This window comes from Castor canadensis, chromosome 8, assembly GCF_047511655.1.
Source record: "Castor canadensis chromosome 8, mCasCan1.hap1v2, whole genome shotgun sequence".
In the NCBI taxonomy this organism is placed as follows: Eukaryota; Metazoa; Chordata; class Mammalia; order Rodentia; family Castoridae; genus Castor; species Castor canadensis.
Genome location: NC_133393.1, coordinates 98,951,854 through 98,971,464, shown reverse-complemented (window position 1 = coordinate 98,971,464; position 19,611 = coordinate 98,951,854). Strand labels below are relative to the sequence as shown.

At 39.6% G+C, this 19,611-nt stretch overlaps 1 protein-coding gene and 1 long non-coding RNA gene across 8 annotated transcripts in view; one reads left to right on the top strand and one right to left on the bottom strand.

Annotated features, from left to right (window-relative positions):
- Positions 1–1,929: 1,929 nt before the first annotated feature.
- On the bottom strand, positions 1,930–15,802 carry Atp23 (ATP23 metallopeptidase and ATP synthase assembly factor homolog). Of its 7 annotated transcripts, none has more exons than XM_074083772.1 (6): positions 14,940–15,153; positions 12,203–12,248; positions 11,457–11,538; positions 7,476–7,613; positions 5,354–5,437; positions 1,930–2,389 (listed from the first exon to the last, which is right to left on the bottom strand). In XM_074083772.1, exons 1-6 carry the CDS (start codon positions 15,151–15,153, stop codon positions 2,186–2,188), a joined length of 768 nt encoding a protein of 255 aa, XP_073939873.1. In that variant the 3' UTR covers positions 1,930–2,185. The 7 variants fall into 7 exon arrangements, 6 of the variants coding, with proteins under 6 accessions (XP_073939873.1, XP_020018768.1, XP_020018762.1 ...); XM_020163179.2 differs by having other exon boundaries at positions 14,976–15,153; XM_020163173.2 differs by having other exon boundaries at positions 14,867–15,005.
- Positions 15,073–19,611, top strand: part of LOC141425785 (uncharacterized) — a 24,930-nt gene continuing 20,391 nt past the window's right edge. Inside the window, exons 1-2 of the long non-coding RNA XR_012450879.1 lie at positions 15,073–15,195; positions 18,029–18,604. This is a non-coding gene — a long non-coding RNA (uncharacterized lncRNA). The remainder of the gene's footprint in view (positions 15,196–18,028; positions 18,605–19,611) is intronic.

The window sequence follows — 19,611 nt, the reverse complement described above, 5'->3', positions numbered from 1 at the left end:
GCATATGGTTTTATTTCCCTAATATTACCTTACTTCTCTGAGCATCTTTAATGTGATTGTAAGTTTCTATCTTGAGTCAGGCACAGTGGTACATACCTATAATCCCAGCTTGGGAGGCTGAAGCAGAAGGATCACTTGAATCCAGAAGTTGAAGATTAGGCTGGATAACATAATGAGACTTCAAGAAAGGAATTTACTTTCTTCAACAAAGAAAGTAAATACATAATCAGGTCTTTCTCAGGTACAGTTTCTGTTGATTTTTTTTCCTTTGAATGGGCCTATTTCTTTGTATGCCTTGTAACTTTTTTTGAAAACTAGACATTTGAGTCTCATGTGTAAACCCTGGAAATCAGGTTTTCCTCCTTTTTAGGGTTTGCCACTTTTTGTTTTTATAGTTGTCAGTTGTCCCTGTCTTGAGGATCAGCCTGAGGTATGAACTTCAGGTCTTTTCTAAGACTGACTTCCTCTGGACATGCTCAGTGACTTTCTAATAATTTCCCTGCTATGAGATTACTTTTGAATGTCCTCATCTTCAATCTCTGACTCCTAAAAAAGGTGGGGGGGGAGCAATAAAGTGGAAGAAAGGCAACAGCCTATTAAAATCCCCACCTTGCTTCAGCCAGAGAGGAGGGGTTTGCAAAATGAAGGATTTCCAAACAACAATGGTTGTCCACTTCCTTGCTTTTCTATGATCAGAAGCAGCAATTAGCATCAGAGCCCAGATCCCTAATAGTTGGAAGACAGGGTCATTTTCTGCTCAACCTGACCTTCTACAAGTTATGTGAAAGCTGCTCCAGGAACATGCTAGAGAATGGGGGATCAGTAGATGTGATAAGAACTAAAACTGACTGAAAAGAACCACAATTTACCATCCAAGCTTTCCCTTGGAAGTTGCAACACTTCAAATAGACTCAAGTTTCAAAGCAGATATATTAGACAGACTCTGCTAGTGAATTGTTGCTTAATTGGGGAAACAAATCTTTGGTGCTTCCTATTCTAACCTTCCCATAATCTTCAAACCTTGTTTTTAATATCTAATAGATTATTAGACTTGAGGTATCACTTTATAATTTGTATTTAATTAAATTTGAAATTCTTTGAAAGAATACTCCTAATTTCACTGTCTTCAAACCTCTAACAGCCACATGTATACATAGGCATCACCATCGTTCAACCTGGACATAATTCAAGTGTTGCTTACCAGAACTAGGTAAAAGATACAGGTGATGCCTTTGTAGATAAAATGACAATGTTTCCTGAATCCAAAATTCAGGCACAGGACCTGACAAAAGATTTGAAAATGAGGATATGAATATTCTTATAAATATATAAAAATTAAGTTAGAGGCCTGAGGCATGGCTCAAGTGGTAGAGTACCTGCCTAGCTAGCAAGCACAAAGCCCTGAGTTCAACCTCCAGTACTACCAAAAAAAATTGGGGGCGGGAGGTGTAGCCCAAGTGGTAAAGTGTCTGTCTATCAAGCACAAGGCTCTGAGATCAAACCCCAGTAATAAATTAAACTAGATTGTATTATAAATTTAATTCACTACCTTTACTTTTTTAAATTATATATATATATATATAATCAGGACTATCCCCAAAAAATTAATTCATATAGCATATGCGTGAAGATAGATTGATAGATAGATAGATAGATAAGACAGATAGATAGATAGAGCAGGGAGAAAACAGCATTGACCACTGAATGAATTGTTTTAGCCTGCATTCTTTAGCTGCTTTGATCATGACAACATCAATAAATATCCTACAATTAGATCAGTTCATTTTTCTTTACATTTAACGTAAACACCAACTTTGATCACGTATAACATCAGACAATAGTATGCTTCATAGGTTTCCTAATCAAACTTTTAAATAATCTCATGTAATAAAAACAAAGCACAGTAATAAAAAAATCTAAAAACACAAGTACATGGTAGAAAATATAAAACTTTATTTATCTTATTTAGCAAATGATCAGCTATAAAGATATAATTTTTGCCTGGGAGCTTAAGGTAGTTTCATTTTTGCCACAGTTACTATTTCCAATCATAGGCTAAAATCAGCATCCTTTCTGTTTTATCTGTATTTAATTAATCATTTACACTGTATACATCTGTTTGCTTAAGAACCATATTTTCCTCTTCGTGATGACCAAGGCTCTATAATATAAAATGCCATTGTCTTCATATATTTGAGTAGTATCGATCACGGTTTTGAAAGTCTCTGTGTGCATATCTTGCATACATGTTGTTATGTGGGATCCTTCCAAAAGGTTCATGATCATTAAAACAAGATTCAAAAACTTCATCAACAGCCTTCTGAGCTACTTCTTTGCTGATACTCCTCACAGCCAAAATAGAAAGAATGGCTCTGTCTCGCACACAAGTCTGAGGAAACAGAAGAGTATGTGGCTTGAATTTTATGTAAAAACATAGATATGAAATAAGCATTTTATATAATGTCTGAACCACAGTCAAAATGAAGTTCCTCTTATATTATTTTAATTTCTGTCATTCCAAAGAAGAAAACAAAATTAGCAAAGAAATGTAACTCTCAAATTATGGAACATGTTTAGCTCAATTTAAGATGATTTAGGTGTGAGACCTCCATTTTCTCCTTTTTTACAATAATATAAGCACATGTCATTCTCTGAAGTTCTAGGTAATGTCTGCCAAACTCTCAATTTGCAAAATCACAAAAAATATATATAAACAAGATCCTGATTGACCTTGCTAATAAAATTTAATTAAATTTAAAATATTTCACTTCTGCAACTCTGCTCCTTAATTTTTCAGCTGACCAATGCGAGATAACTTTTCTTCACTAAGGGTACTCTCTTCCATGGAGGCAATGGGAAAGCACATACATAACCACCCAGCTGGGAAAGTGCTTTAGTTTTAAGACAGGAAAAAAATTTTCACAAGTTTTCCCCAAGTGTTCTTTTCATAGGTATTATAGTTATATTCCTAACAAAATAACTAACCTATTAGGCTAGAATTTCTCAATACTCTAAACTTAAATATTTTAAGAAAAGTAACACTCTGCCATTCAAATTCTTGGAAAGCCTTTAATCCATTTATTTCTCACCAGCTCAAAACTAAATAGCATTTGATGTTCTCCTAAAAAATAATCAAAGTCAGGTGTGAAAGCGGAGCATGGTAGCACATTGCTGTAGCCCCAGCACTGGGGAGGCTAAGGCAGGAGGGTGATTTGACCCTGGTCTTCAAGACCAGCCTTGGCAACATAGTAAGATCTCACCTCAAGAAAGACAAATAAATAAACAAACAAATAACAAAGCACTGGTTTTGAATGGCTGTGTATCCTGACAATCGCCCATTTTCCTCTGTTTTTCCAGTTTTACTTCAGCCTGGCCACATGCTCAAGCTGGAGATACTCATTAGCACTGGACTCTAAACCAGCACTTCTCAACCTCAGTTACTCCAAACACTGATTTTAAAAATAAACCCCAGACATAAAAGAAGAAGAAGAGGAGGAAGAACTATATGGAGCCACAACAGTAATTGCCAAAAACGGGCAATTTCTCCCCTCTAGGGCAAAACAAAAGGGGCCAAAAACTGTATCCTGGAGCCAAAGGGTCAGAAGATACAAGTGTACACCACAATTCAGATTTATTTCCTCCAAGATGTAATATGTTTCTGTTAAAATAAAAGTATAATGTGCAATGCAGTCGGGTACTGTACCTGCTACCTACACTTCTTGGGCCCATGCTGTACAGAAGCAGGGACTCCATTCTCAAAGGTTCTTCTCCCTCAACCACAAGCCATGCCAGAGGCTACCACCTCCACATATTTCCCACCCTCTTGCTAGTTCTGCTTATTTTGTGCTGCTGCAACCCAATGCTAAAAACAGGAGAGGCTGCTCTTTCTAAGACAGAGGTTCCTGGACCCCATGTTTTAACCACATTACCCACTTATTAATTCCAGGGGTGTACTGATGTGTGCCCTGCTTCCACACACTCCACTGAGACACACAGAATTTACCAGAGAAGCCAGGTTTCGAGGGCACAGAAAACACATGGTATAAGACAAGACAGTGGTGTTATCACTAGGTTGAGTGGGCACAGGCTGGAAACCTAAGATTCTAGCCAGAGTGATCGCCCTTTCCAGGCAGCTCCCATTCACTAAGTCCACAATTTCTCTCAACAGCTCACTGTGACTCTTCACCCTCCACCCCAGTGTTGAGTTCCTCTCTCCTCAGGAGAACCAACTGCCTTCCTGTTATTCCCAGCCCATCTTTTTTACATCTACTTGATACTGCTATCGTGATGCTAATATACTTCACAAAGTGACCCAGCAAGTTCTGCCCACAGAAAATGTCTGAAAAGCCTTTCTCCCAAGTGTGGACACAGAGCCCAGGGTGCTGTGGGCAGAACTATTGACATTCATTATCAGCCCATGGACTCTACACTTCCTCTCCTGGGTCCATCTATCAAGAATCTTAAAGGCTTTCTAGCAAGATAATCTTGTCTTCAAGTTTTCTTCTGCATTTTTGTTTTGTTTACAAAATCCTTCCAGTTCCTACATGTCCATGATTACTATAGCATGATTCACAGTAGCCAAGCTATGGTGGAATCAGCCTAGATCAACCAATGAATGGGTAAAGAAAATATGGAGTATTATTCAGTCATAAAGAAGAATGAAATCATGTCATTTGCAGAAAACTGGATGGAACTATAGTGAAATAAGGCAGACGCAGGAAGACAAGTACAACAATGCTGTTTTTGTTGTCATTTCATATGTGGAAACTATAACCTAAAAAAAAAAAAAATGACCTTTAAGTAGTAGAGGGACTTCTAGGGAGGGCAAGGGGGCCAAGGGGAAGCAGGAGAGAAGGAAGGGTAAAAGAGAACAGCTGAGAGAACAGACATGACCAAAACATAACACACAAATCATTAATATGCATCAGTGATAATTCTAAGGTCAGCTCCTCATAACTAAGTCTGTGCCCATCCAAAGCTTTCATTCCTATCATGTCACACAGGCTTTGAGGTATAAGCATGACCTCTGCTGCAGTGCAGTCTCTGTTCTGACATAGACCAGAATACTATGGTAAGTGTTAAAATCTAAGTTCAAGACTATTAAAATAAAAAGACAGGTTGTGGTCTCACTTCCATTCCTCATCTACCCCCATCCAAAAGTATCCCAGAGGCAAGATCATAGCTCAAAAATCTCTCAGTCACATAGCATGCTCACAATTATAAAGTAGAACTAAATTCCATCAACTTGGCTTTAATGGTACACATTTTGTATTCTTTTCATACAGGCAGTTCTTTATTCAGTATTTCCACTTATAACACTCTTAAAGGTACATGATTTCATGTTAGTTTTTACCTGATGGTGTCGTTTTAATCCAAAATGTAACCTGAATATTTCACTTACAAGTGAACAGTCTCCACTGAGGTTAGCTGCTCGAATCTATCACAAAGACAAATGAAAAGAAAAGATTAACCAAATTTTTAAAACTAGAAAACAATATGAAATTAGCATGTTTTTCTAAGAACAGGGTATATTTAAAGATTTATTTTTAAAAAATTTTAAACTCTATTAACAAGCACAGACATTCAAGAGCTATGATAGATACTGCCAAATACACTGGCAGGGAAGGGGGTGTTGGCGGGTGGCAAGGCTTTCAATCACCTACCAAAAAGAATTTTCTAAACTTCACCCTGTAGCCTTCTGGACAAAGCTAATTTCTTTGGAAACCAAGAATCAGAGAGTTGAACCTCAGAGTCAAAGTCCATACTATACAAATGCAAACTGTTTTAGAAATTACCAAAAGGAATCCAAGGAAGCATTCTTCTGATGACCTACAAACTGGGTTTCAATGTGAGCTCGAAGTTGAACATATCAGCATCTAAAACACTCTGACCATATGACCGTCACCCCCAGCCCAGTCGAGCCCAGCCCAAATCTCTGAAACTCTCTTGGACTTTTTCTCAAACCCATGTCAAGACTCTCCTCCAAGGCCTTGACTTTTCTATGAAAAACCTCATGGTACAAAGCACAAAGAATCAAGAACATTTTAAAGTAGTCATACTTACTGCATGACAGACTCAAGTTAGGACATACTTTCTAATTTACTATATTTTAGTAGTTTTTTTTTTTAACTCTTGGAACTACCCACAGAGACTCTACACCCTCTGACCATATCTTGCTATTTCATTGCAAAGAGAATGTCCCACTTTTTGACACTTTACAATAGCATGCCCTCATTCCTCTGAAGAGTTCAAGCTACTTAACACACTTCAACTAGCTAATAGGCATTAATTCTCATAACACTAAAGACAGAGACATATTTAAGAACTCAGATTTTAGTCTATCTCCAAATAATATGAATTATAATTCGATGCAGTGAAGTCACTTATTAATTTCAAGGGAATGAGAAAATAACCTAAGTTATAAGATATAAACTTGAGATTTATATTCATTTTTTAATTTCTCATGGCAGTGCACTCTCCAACTAATAAAATGTAAGCACGACACATGTGCATTTCTCCAGAAGTATATATATACACGTATATATATAAGTATATATATATGCTTCTGAGAGCAATGCAAAGTTTTTCTCCAGGGCAAGTCTTTCATATGAAAAGCAACACAGCAAACTGGTTGTGACCCTGACTCTGCCATTTACAAACTATGGAAACTGTTTCCCTCTCTACGTACATAAAACAAGGATAATGGGGAACAGGAACTAGAGAAAAGGTTAGATCAAAAAGAATTAACCTAGAAGGTAACACCCATGCACAGGAAATCAATGTGAGTCAATGCCCTGTATAGCTATCCTTATCTCAACCAGCAAAAACCCTTGTTCCTTCCTATTATTGCTTATACTCTCTCTACAACAAAATTAGAGATAAGGGCAAAATAGTTTCTGCTGGGTATTGAGGGGGGGAGCGGGAGGGGGCGGAGTGGGTGGTAAGGGAGGGGGTGGGGGCAGGGGGGAGAAAGGAACCAAGCCTTGTATGCACATATGAATAATAAAAGAAAAATGAAAAAAAAAAAATAAAACAAGGATAATAACAGTATCTTCCTCAATGGAGTGTTGTGGAGATTAAACAAGAATCCATACAAGGCTGGGGATGTAGCTCAGTGGTACAATACTTGCCTACAATATCAAGGCCCAGGGTTCAATCTCCAGCATCACATACATATAAAAAAAAAAAAGAAAAGAAAAAAATCTCTACAAACAGAACAGTGTTAGCCCTCAGTAAATGCTAATTTTTATTTTTTTTAATATTATAAAATTTATTTCATAGGAAAATAGTTTGCTATTACAATTAAAGTCAGTCATCACTATTATAAGGCCTTAAAGGTAAAGGCAATTCTAAAAATATACTAAGGTGGAACTATGACAGCAAAAAAAAGAGTAAGTTTAAATGAATTATATTTGAATACAATGTTCAAACACAGATTATTCTGGAGAAAATTAAGTCTTTACAACAAAACTTACCTCTGAGCAGGCCAAATGTCTGACATTGGTGAACCAGTGGACATGAGCACGACAATGATCAAACGCATGAATGAGCTCATGGGTGACCACTCTGTTCATATGGGCCTGATTACGGATATTATTCTGGCACAGAACAATCTAGAAGACATCAAAACAAGAGAAGTTCAGTTATTTCTAAAATTTGCCTTCATTTCTCAGATTCCACGTGATCACAAGCTCACCTGCTTGGAATGCCTCTACTCACTTTTCTCCATCAACCCCATCTACCCATTGGTGAAGTCCCAGTCCTAACTACACACACTCTGTTAGCCTTCTCCAATGACTAACTCCTCCCTTCTCTCTCTAGGTCACGATGGCACTTAGATTGAGGACATTTATTCACATACTGTCCTCACAGAGTTGACCAAACCAGTTTGTCCTGGACTCTACAGCATTATGATCATGACACTGGGCCTTGGAATGAAGCAGACAAATTCAAACTATAACTCTGGCCTTTGCCAACTTGGTAACCTTGGGCAAACTTCTTAACCTCTCTATGCCTCATTTTCCTCAGCTATAAAAAGGAAATAAGAGTATCTATGTCTTAGGATTGTGAAAATTAAATGAGTATATACATAAAATTTCTTAGCAAGTTTCTGAATGAACAATGAATGTGCTCATTCTACTATAATGAGAAAAAACACCAGGGAAAATTCTCAGAAAGACCTTTAGGAAGAAGTGCAAAAGCCAGTGACACACCAGAAGTATAAGACATAGGCTATAGGAGTGCCTCAAGTGTAGAGTACATGGCTAGCAAGCGCAAGGCCCTGAGTTCTCCTAGTTTTGCCAAAAACAATGAGAATAAACGAGTAAGATATGAAGGTTCTACTAATGACAGCTGCCACTTACTGTACTTACTAGGTGCCAGACACTGGGATTATTCAATATTCACTTATTCAACTAATATGTATTAAAATAAATACTAATACTAGGTTGATAATCTAATGGAGACAGAAATTAATCAAATATAGACCAAAATGTTTAAATACATCCAATGACAGTGTCATGAAGGAAAAAAAAAAACATGTTTGTAAAAGCATATACAATGAGAATGCCAAACCTGGTCAGGAGGCTAGGAAAGGCTGAAATCTAACAGAGGAATAGTTTAATTTAAGGAGAGGAAGGGAAGAGAGTGTTTTAGACAGAGAGAACAGCATATGCAAAGCAGAAGGAGAGGGCTGAAGGAATACAAATTTTGAGAGGTGAAGTACAGAGTTGGGGGAGGTAGGCATGAGATAGGCTAGTGAGGTCATCAGGGGCCAAATCCTGCAGACCTTGTCTTAATCCTGAAAGCAATGGGAAGCCACTGAAAGTGAGTGCTGAAACAGGGCAGTGCATTGTTTTATGTTGTTTCTATCCTTTCAACTACAATTGAAGAATAAGCAGGAGATGACCAAAATTTGATGCAGAGAAACTAGTTTACTAAAGTCCTTTAAGCAAGAAACAGAAGGTGAAATACCTAGGAGCTTAAAGAGCAATTTAGGAAATCAAGTAGACAAAATTCAGTGATGGATAGAAGACAGGAAAGGAATCAGAAATATCCATAATTTCTGCTTAAGTAATGGAATGGATGATAAAAGCATCCACTAAAACAGGTACAACTAAAAGACCAGATTGGGTGAAGATCACAAATTTGAACTTGAACATATCAAGTGAAAGGTGTCTTTATAACATCCAAGGAAAGGTGTTAAGTGGGCACTTGGACATATGGATGTAGAATTAAAAGGAGTTCTGAACTAGAAAAATTAATGAGATCCCTTTATCAGAGGACAGGGTAGGAAAAAGAGGGATCAGACACCAAGCAGGCATTCAAATAACACAAAATTGGATTATGTACGTAGATGGTGAAACCACTCAGCAAAGCAGGAAATGATTTCCACAAAAGTAAGTCAGGCTAAGGACAAGAGGGACATGACTGAAGAGGAGCACATGAGCGTCTGAAGTCCTGGTAATGTTCTACTCCTCACATCAGGTGTCAGTTACACAATCTGTTTCCTTCATTACTGGAAGTTTACATATAGGTTTTTTATTCTTCCATATGAATGAACAATTTCATAATAAAAATTTTAATTTAAAACACGAAGCAAAGTATACAACCGTGTTCGACACTGATGAGAGTTCAAAATGTCCACCCATGTAACCCTTGGGGGTGAGGCAGCAAGTAAACTTACAAGAGCTGTTTTGAGAGCTATAAGGTATTGTGACTACTAATTTACAAATGAAAAAGCTGAGACTGAGAAAAAAAACTTGGCCACGCCCCATAGCTAATAAGCAGAAGAACCAGGATTTGAACTCACATCCAAAACCCAGACTTGTCACTGAGATATAGTGCTTTTTCCCATGATTACTGTAAAACAGATATGAACAACCAAACTACATATGAAATTCTTCAGTTAACAGCTAAGTGTAGTTAAATGTGAAAACGGAAATAGTTACTTATAACACCTTCCCTCTACCATCATCACATGACATAATCTATTTCTCACCTCCAAGACTCTGTAAAAACCATCCAATGGCTTACAACTAATAATAAAAGTGTACTGAGTGCTCGTTACGGGCCAAGTACCATGGTAAGCGACTTTATGAGACAACTCACTAAATTCTCATAATCACTCTATAAGACAGTCACAGTCGTTACCTGTATTTTACACAGGACAAACTCACTCCCTCTATTCAAAAATTTTCCTAAATGGTGTCACTTCTTACCATGTAGAGATGTGATCCTGTCACTTAGCATCCACAGCCTCTTACCATGAGGCTAGCCCTTCCTTCCAATCTCACTTCTCTTTACTCTCGATGAGTTCCTGTCCTCCAACGAAACTAGACAACCAACACGCCATTCTTAGCATACTTTGTGGTTTCCCTACACACCGCTTCTGTTTATGCCGTTTCTGCTTCACACAACAGTGTTTGTCTTCTTTGCCTCTGAAGAAACTTTATATCCTCTAGCTGAATTTATTGCTGTCTTTCAACCAATCATATCACTGTCTCATGTGGTAACCACGTGCTAGAGTTTGGACTTTGAATATCCCCCAAAGGCCCAGGAGTTGAAGAGTTGAAGGCTTCTTCTCAGTGTGTGCACTATGAGGAAGTGGGGAAAAAAGTTAGGTCACTGGGTAAGTGCTCTTGAAGGGAATGTTGGGGCCCTGAACCCCCTTGTTTGTGCTCTCTCTCTCTCTCTCTCTCAATGAAAATTGATTGTTGGAATGGTGGAATTGTGGGTGAAACTTTAATTTCTGCTACTTTTAGAACTTTTTCCCCCTCCCCACAGTAAGTAATAAAGAACACATGAATCTTGGGCAGTACCTATGTCAGTCACCTCTTTCAGATTTGAGGCTAATCTGTTAAAAGAGACAAAAATTTCCTGTTTTAGACATGTAAGATTTCACTCCTACTGGAAATCGTTTCTACTTAGCAGGCAGAATTGATAGAAGAAATAGGGTCTTGTTTCCCTATAATGAAGTTGTTCCAGAGTTAATGAAAACAGTACTGTGTACCACTATAAACTGTGGCCCTTCCTGTCTCTTTGTCACTTCCTGGCTGCCATGTGGTAAGTCTTAGCTTCCTCTGCCATACACTCCCACCATGATGTACTGCGCTGCCACACACTCCAAAGGTAATGGGCCCATGTGATCTCAGATTGAAACCATGAGCCAAGGTAAACATTGCCTCCTTGAAAGTTGATTATCTCCAATATTTGTTATAGCAATGGAAAGCTAATACATTAAGCCCACCTAAACAGTTTAACATGTCTCAAATTTCATAATTGTTTGAGTCACGTCTTATCTCCTCTGGGAGAATATATATTCCTTAAGAGTAAGGACCATGACTAATTCATATTTTTTAAGACCACACAGAATGCAAGCATGTGGAAGGTGCTCAGCAAATATCAATAGAAAAGCTTAAAGGGAAGAAAATAATCTGACAAAGAAACCTACCTACCTGAGATGTTGAAGCAGCAAAACCTCCACTGACATTCCCGTCACAGTCTTCACAAGAAAAGTGCCTGTCTTTGTTAACAGCACTAAAAGGCAAGAACAGATTAAAAGAGGAGTATGTATGTGGGAAATAGCCCTGGGCCAGGAGTCAGAAGACCCTTTACCATATACTAAATCCCCTCCACCACTAACATATATGAAACTTTGGGAAAACAATTTAACACCTTCAGGACTCTGTTTTCTCATCTGTAAAATAAGGAGATGGTCTCTGCAAAATCTAACCCAGTTCAAGTTCTCTATGATTTCATAAAGCACTTGGTCAAATGATTAAGACCATACTGGAACTATGCTGGACTCCTGCCCTTGGGCCAGAATGTTAAGAAGGAAGTAGATCTCAGACATCACTCCCTCGAATCACCTCTAGGTTACCTCTGGAAGACTCCTACCATGTACCAAGATGAGATTTCTTTTCCATAAAGAACTAAGCTGATGTGGAAAGGCCAGATTTGGTAACTACTTTGAAGAAAGAATTTGAACACTGTCTTTACCGAATACTCAAGGTAAATGGTACAGCCAGGGCCTGAGTTAGGACAAAAGATAGAAAAAAATAAGGCCTGCCTGGAGAAAACATAATTCCTATCTATGGAAAAGGTGTCATGGCCTGAAGTGAGAAATAAGTAGCTCTGGTTTTTCAGTTTTTTGTTTAGGGCAGTCAAAATATATAGTGGCACTTTATAAAGATTTACTTACCAACCTGAGTGCTTCATAGCATCAAGTAAAAGTTTGACATATGGATCTAAAAAGATATTGATTCAATTAAGTATCCTAATTAGAAAAAGTAGCAGTGAATAAATCATCCAAATAGAGTATATTATCAAAAAGTAACTTACATTCACAATACTATCTTACAACTAGTTTTTAAAAATGGGCATAAAAAGAAAAGCTTAAATTAACAACAAAGCAAGTCTTTAATGAAACAAAACAATAAGACAAATACCAAATGGCACCATCCAGTGTCTTAGTATCATTTTTAGGTCATTGCTAGTGAAATAATCAAATGCTTTGTATTACAGTATATACCAAAAGACTAGGGGAATCTTGGGAACAAACAACAGCACAGTATCCTGATTTGAGGAAGGCTGTAGCTACACTGTTTTCTTTGCTGATCAGACCACATTAGTAACACTATGTCCCATTCTAAGTACCACACTCCAAATGTGACCTGTCAACTGAAACTCTTCCATGGGAGATAGCAACTAGAATTTTGTAGTGGCTAAGTTCAGAAAGAAGCAAGGAAAGACTTCGGGCTTTAGAAAGGAGAAAGAAAACTAGGACCTAGGAGCATCACATATTGAAAGGGTGCCATGTGGGTATAGTTTCAGTTAATATAGCTTCAAAGAGCGAACAAGGACCAAAGAATGGAAGTTACATGTAGCAGATGTCAACTCAGGAGAATGTATTTTTCCAACAATTAAAGCTGTCAAAACAACAATGTAGACTCAGAGAGCCTTCAAGAACAGGCAACCTGTTCCAAGTAATGTCTGCAATATCTGGTCACCAAATGCACAAGGATTTCCTATATGGGGTGGGGAGGCCTAGATGATTCCTGAAAACCCACCCACTATGAGCCTCTATTACAGAAAAATACAATGAACCCAAATGCTTCTAATATCAACTTTCCACCTAACTGTCTTGTTAAAAAATAAAAATACTGAGAACATAACTCTCCACAAAAAACAGAGAAAGGTCTAAAAATTGTTGAAAGCAAAAACAGGTGAGTGAAAGAATAGTTAAGTATAGGTTACTGCTTTACTAAGGTGCTTCCTCTTAAGAGTGTTAACAGAGTAAATCACTACTAAGTATTATTAATCGAGTATATACTAGGTGTGGGGAATCATATTAGTGCATTATTATTCAAGTAACTTCCCCTTGGAAGGCTGAGGCCTACTGATTCCCAGTCATGTTCAGCACCCCACTCTCCTCACATCCTGTCTCAACTTGTCCTCCCCCAGTTGGCTCTTCCACTGTAAGAACTGCTACCCTTTATTCAGCTCCTGATATGCTGGCACTTAATCTTCCAGACCTACTCCTCATAGCCCTAAAAAGTTATTCTTATCCCTGCCCCTCCCCTTTTTTTTTTTTTTAACAAATAAGGCTAACAGAGATCAGAGATGTTATTGCTTTTCCATAACTACTAAAGAGAAGGACCCATATCTAACTACTGCCCGTGCTCTTTCCAATGTAGCAGCACTGGGGCTTGAACTCAGTGCCTTGCACTTTCTAGGCAGGCACTCTATCACATGAGCCACTCTGCCAGTCCTGCTTTATGATGGGTTTTTGCAAAATACGGTCTCACAAACTATTCCCCACAACCACCACCACCACAACCACCCCAGGATTCTCTTGATCTCTGTTCTCGAGTAATTAGGATTACAGAAGTGAGACACCAGTGCCAGGCTGTACTCCATTTTTTGAAACAACTTAAAAGCAGGGTTCTTACGCATCTTTGTATCTCCCCCAACTACAATCCAGGAATAATAAGCATTTGTAAATAATATAATAATATTCAATATTATATTATTATTGAATTTTTATAATTTTTATTATATTATATTATTGAATATTTGTAAATATTCAATAATATTCAATAAGCATTTGTAAATGCAATGTTACCGTTTCTTCTCCTTCCCCTTCCCACCTCTCAATTCCCTACATTTTGGAAATCCCAAGATGGTTGGAAAATCCTTAAACTACGACTAGTCAGCTATGAAATAGTAAACTTGCTTTGGGACAAGAATATTTAAAACTTTAATCTCCTAAATACTTAGGAAGTCTGGGCCAATGCAAAAGAGTTAAGAAATCTACTGCAACGTCCCTGGGACTGGAAAGAGATCAGTGGGTAGCTGTGTGCCTATTTAACCCATAGCAGTGGCTCTTAACCTTTTTGCGGTAGTGAACCTCTTTGCGGTAGTGTGCCTCTTCGAAAATATAACGAAGCTATAAACTTTCTTCCCAGAAAAATACACTTAGGTGAATGCACACACGATTTTTCAGGGGCTTCTTCACTCAGTAGGCTCCCCGCCTCAAGCATGAAGGTTAAGGATCCCTTCCAATGAAGGGCAGGTTTGCAAAACTGTTTCTGCACTGCTAGCAATAAATATGCCTTAATTAACGGGGTTCTTTACAATTCTCCTCACCCTTACCTTAACGTCTCCGCGTTGCTAAATAACTTACATAAGAAATCAGTTAAGTGTGAGCAAATGGTCAAAGTCCTAGCCAGACTCCTTGTTCATTCCGCAAGCAACAGTAATGCAGAAACAGTCTTAGCACCTCCTCTGAAGGGGAAACTGAGGCCCAGGCCCCCCACCTTCACCCTCATGAAGGTTACGTGCCAGAATCCAGCCCAACCAGCACCTGGTGCTGAACCGGAGCCCTCCTGGTGGGTGGGGCCCGGGCCCTTCCTCGCCCACCGGAGCTCAAACACCACCTCGCGGACCCCCAGCCTCCAGGTCACGGCTCCTACTTGTCTTCAGCGACTTCAGGAGCATGAGCTGGCACTTCTGGTTATGGATGGGGAAGCTGGAGAGGAGCCCTTCCTGGGGCTTCCCCTGGGCCGGCCCCTCGGAGAAGACCTGGCATGAAACGTGTAGCTGCTCCCGGGTCGCGGGGCCCGGCTCGCGCTCGTCGGGAGCTCCCGCCATGCAACCAGCAGACCTCGCGCAGCCTGGGTGAGACAGGAAAAGGTAACTTTTCCCCGCCAACCCCACGCCCAGGCCCTTCCTCCGCAGGGCCGACCTGCCGCGGGGCTGGGCGGGGAATTTGGGGCGGGGAGGGTCTCCGGATCCGGTTAGGAGCAGAGCCGAGCAAGGCCGCAGGCTCTGAGCCCCGCGAGGGGGTGGTGGGCGGGGCGCTGGGCCCCGCTCGGGGGCGGGGCTGGAGCTGACAACTGCTCTTGCCGCGGGCTTAAGAGGCCGCTGTGGTCCTAGCTGCTGCCCCTTGGCATGGGTGGCCAGTCCCCGGAGGGGTCGTTCCGCAACAGGCTCCTGCCTGTTAAAGGTCTCCTGCCTCCTCGTGGACACTCCTTTCTCACCTAGCCGATACTGGCCACTTGGTCCCCATCTGCCGCTGAAGGTCTCTGCCATCTTCCCCACTCCCCGCCTCCCCACGGACAGGCGGGTTGCCATCCTTGGCCCACCTCTTTCCTGACTCCTGACACTCTACCAAGATGTTTCAGCTCATATTGAAAGCAATGTTTTTCAGAAGCATAATAAAAAAGACTAGTCACATCAAAATCCTCAAAATGTAGAACCCAGCTATTTTTTCTGACTCACCAAGACCCACTTCCCCACCCTTCTGTCTTGCTAACCCAAATAACTCTGTAATAACACGCCTTGTTTTGTTTTGTTTTTTTTTCTGCTACCTCCAATTCTTAACTCATATGGTGACTTCTGTCTTTAAGCCTTTTTCCTTAGTCTCTATAACTGAAGCCTAGGTGTAGTCCACTACTTCACTGGACATTACCAGATGCCTTAATCAAAATTAATGTCTCTTGATCCCCCAAAGTACAAAGTACTTTGTACTTGTTACTGGCTTTCATCACGGCCTTCCAGCTATGGTATGTGCTTTCTTTTCCCACTAAGTTATTCAGTTCAGCTCACATATTCATTCAGTACCTACTATGAAGGGCAAGGGAGAGTGGTAGAGTCCCAGGAGACAAAGATGAATAAGAGAATTACTAAAGTTGAAAAGCAGCATTATGATTTATATAGGAAACATATCTAAATAACATAGGCTCACCAGGCCTTAATTAGGAAGAGTGCCTTATTGGGTGCTCACTAAATACCTAAATTGAGAGGCATGCAAAGACTACTCATTCATTTGAAAATATTAAAAGAATATGAACACCTATGTACACAGACTGTTGAAGCTATTAGTCAAAAAAAAAAGTGGATACTTTTTATTGAGCTCACCTTGGATACATTATTGCTAATCCACTACCAACCTACCAAATAAATATTATTCCTAATTTGAAGATAAGGCAAGTAGGTTCAGCAAAATTGAATAGACTTATCCAGGACCACAACCATTTTTCAATCTAGAGAATTAAAACATGCACATATTAAAAATTAAAACTATTACAATTCAACATGATTTGTTTGAAATACTGAAGGAAAGTCAGAGAGGTTGGGCTGAAATGGACCACAGACTATAAACATTTGAAAAACTATTTGAAATATTCAGCTATATGAATAAGCAAAAAAGTACACATTAAAAACTGCAATTTTCCCCTACCAGTACTTCTCTAGCAAACACTTTAATACTCACTGCTATGGGAAAAAACATTATACCAAAATATCAGTGGTTGCTGGGCGCCAGTGGCTCATACCTGTAATCCTAGCTACTCAGGAGGCAGAGATCAGGAGTATCGCAGTTCGAAGCCAGCCCAGGCAAATATTTCACGAGGCCCTATCTCGAAAAACCCTATCACAAAAAGTTGGGCTGGTAAAGTGGCTCAAGGTGAGGAAGGCCCTAAGTTCAAGCCCCAGTACCACAAAGAAAGAATCACTGGTCAATCTAGATATTAAATTTTTTATTTATAGTCTTCTGTGTTTTCCCAATGTTCTACAATAAGCATGTATTACCTTTATAAACAGAAAAATAAACTTTAAAAACTACAGTAGGATCTTGATACCATACATATAACTTCATCCAAACATAGTAAAAATGACTTTAAAACTGCTACAAGGACATGAAAGTGTGGGCAGATCTCTAAAGCTTTTCATTTTGCCATTGCAGCACCAATTAAGAGCAAAAAGGACAGAGACTGTTTAAATGGCCAACAAGAGGTATAAGAGAATCCATGTAATCATGGTTTTGTTTCTAGTTTTTGTTTTTTTGTCTCGATAAGTAGCTCGGGCTGCCCTCCAACTCATGACTGTCCTCCCTTAGCCTCAGTTACAGGATTACAGATGTGCACCACCACCCCTGCTATGCATTCATTCTTTTTTTTTTCTCAGCGGTACTGGGGTTTGAACTCAGCTTGCTAGCAGGAGCTCTTCTACTTAGCCACGCCCCCAGCTCTGCATTCACTTTCTAAAGGAAAAATAATTGGTTTCTTATAGGAAATAAAGTTATTTAAATCTATCTCTGTAGCAAATGAGGTTACATACAGTGTCAAAGCGTTTACATCTTCCAGCTTTTTAACATTGTTTTATTTGCAGTACTGGGGACTAAACCGAGGGCCTCGTGCTTGTTACTCAAGCGTTCTTACCACTTGCGCTGAGACCCCAGCCCTTTCATTTTATTATTATTATTATTATGCTTTTGAGATAAGAGTTTTACAAACTACCCAAATCATCCTCCTTCTGCTTTCGCTTCCCATAACTGTGGTTTCCATGCCCAGCCATCATTCTAACATTGCATGCTGTTTTTATTTTTAATTCACTATTTACCGTGTACAACATGACGTTTGAGATATGTATACACGGCAGAACACTAAGTCAAGCTAATTAAAATACGTATGACCCTTCCTTTTTTATTTTTTTTAATAAAGTCTAATCCGTTTATTGTCAACAGAAATCCGTGGGAGTCTGACGCCGGTGCCTCACCCCTGTAATCCTATGTACTCAGGAGGCAGAGATCAGGAGGATCGCTGTTCGAGGCCAGCCCCGGCAAATAGTTCGTGAGACCCTATCTCGAAAAACACCTTCACAAAAAAAGAGCTGGTGGAGTGGCTGAAGGTGTAGGCCCTGAGTTCAAACCCCAGTACCCGCAACAAAAAAAGAAATCCATGGAACTAAATTTTTCCTTAGCTTTCTAACCACTTTGAATGCGGGGAAAGAATAAAACAGTCCGCTTGGCGCTCGCCAGGTATATGCCACACGTTAATCCAACCCCGCCAGGAATGACAGCAGAGCAGCCCAGCGTCAGTTCCGGAAAGAGCCGGGCCTCCGGCTCCGGAAGTGAATGTGAGACTGCGCGGGGCATTCTGGGAGGAGCCAGGAGGCGTGATGGGGCTGTTACCAGGGCAACCGGGGGCGCGTAGCTGATTCTCTAGGGAAGGTAGCGTTGGCGCCTCTGCGGTCGGCGGAGATGAGGTTACCCGGATGTGCCTTGCTGACCGAATGTCGCACCTGGGACCCGGAAGTGCTGGTCTGTGGCTTCTCGCTGTCGCTTCTGTAGTTTTGTGACTCCTTTTAGAGAATGTAAATGGAGAATTTCTCAGTTACATCGGAATGTGTTCTAATGTAGAAGTGAATTCGTTTTTAAATTGTGGAAGTTTTTTAGAAGAAAAAAATAAAACAGCCATTCAGGGTCTTCATGTTGATTACCTATCAACTATAGTTGATTACCTATCAACTATATTTTTTATATATTTATATTTATATATTTATATATATAGTGTGTGTGATATAATTCTGATACTGAAACCTTAGCAATAGGAAGGCCTTGAGGCATTGAGGGCTTAATGTAAATCGGTTAGCAGTGATTTTTGCAGTAAAGAAAAAGCAAGGTCAGTAGCTAGAGGACAGAGGCAAATAGAAGAAAAAAAAATTTTTTTTAGAGGAGAGACTTAATGAGCTTATTAGTACAAAAGAAAAAAAAAATCCTGGTAGTCAGGAAAAGATGAAAGATACAGCCAAGGGACTGGGGTGTGGTTCAAGTGGTAGAGAACTTTCCTTGCAAGTAGGAGACCCTGAGTTCAAACTCCTGTGCTTTCAAAAAAAAAAAAGAGAGAGAAGCAGCAGCAGCCCTGTGTTCAAATTCCAGGACCACCAAAAATAAATAAAATAATAAAAATAGGTAGTAAGATTTGAAACATAAAAGTGAGATGGAGTTTTACAGTACAAGGAAATATTTTCAAGCCAGGCGCCAGTGGCTCACACCTGTAATCCTAGCTATTAGGGAGACAGAAATCAGGAGGATCACAGTTCAAAGCCAGCCCCATACAGTTTTCAAAACTCTATCTCAAAAAACCCCAACACAAAAAAACAGGGCTGGCAGAGTGGCTCAAGTGGTAAAGTGCCTACCTAGCAAGAATGAGGCCCTGAGTTCAAATCCCAGTACTGCCAAAAAAAATTTAATCCCCATTGTGAGGTATTAATCTGACAGTGGTGTTCAGAGATGGAGCCTTTGAGAAGTGATTAGAAAAGGTCAAC

Coding starts and splice junctions, on each gene's coding strand:
- Atp23 (XM_074083772.1), bottom strand. CDS start 15,153: ATGGCGGGAGCTCCCGACGAGCGCGAGCCGGGCCCCGCGACCCGGGAG. Junction 11,539..12,202: donor GCTATGAAGCACTCAGGTTG/GTAAGTAAATCT, acceptor CTTGCCTTTTAG/TGCTGTTAACAAAGACAGGC. Junction 2,390..5,353: donor GATTAAAACGACACCATCAG/GTAAAAACTAAC, acceptor CTGTTTCCTCAG/ACTTGTGTGCGAGACAGAGC.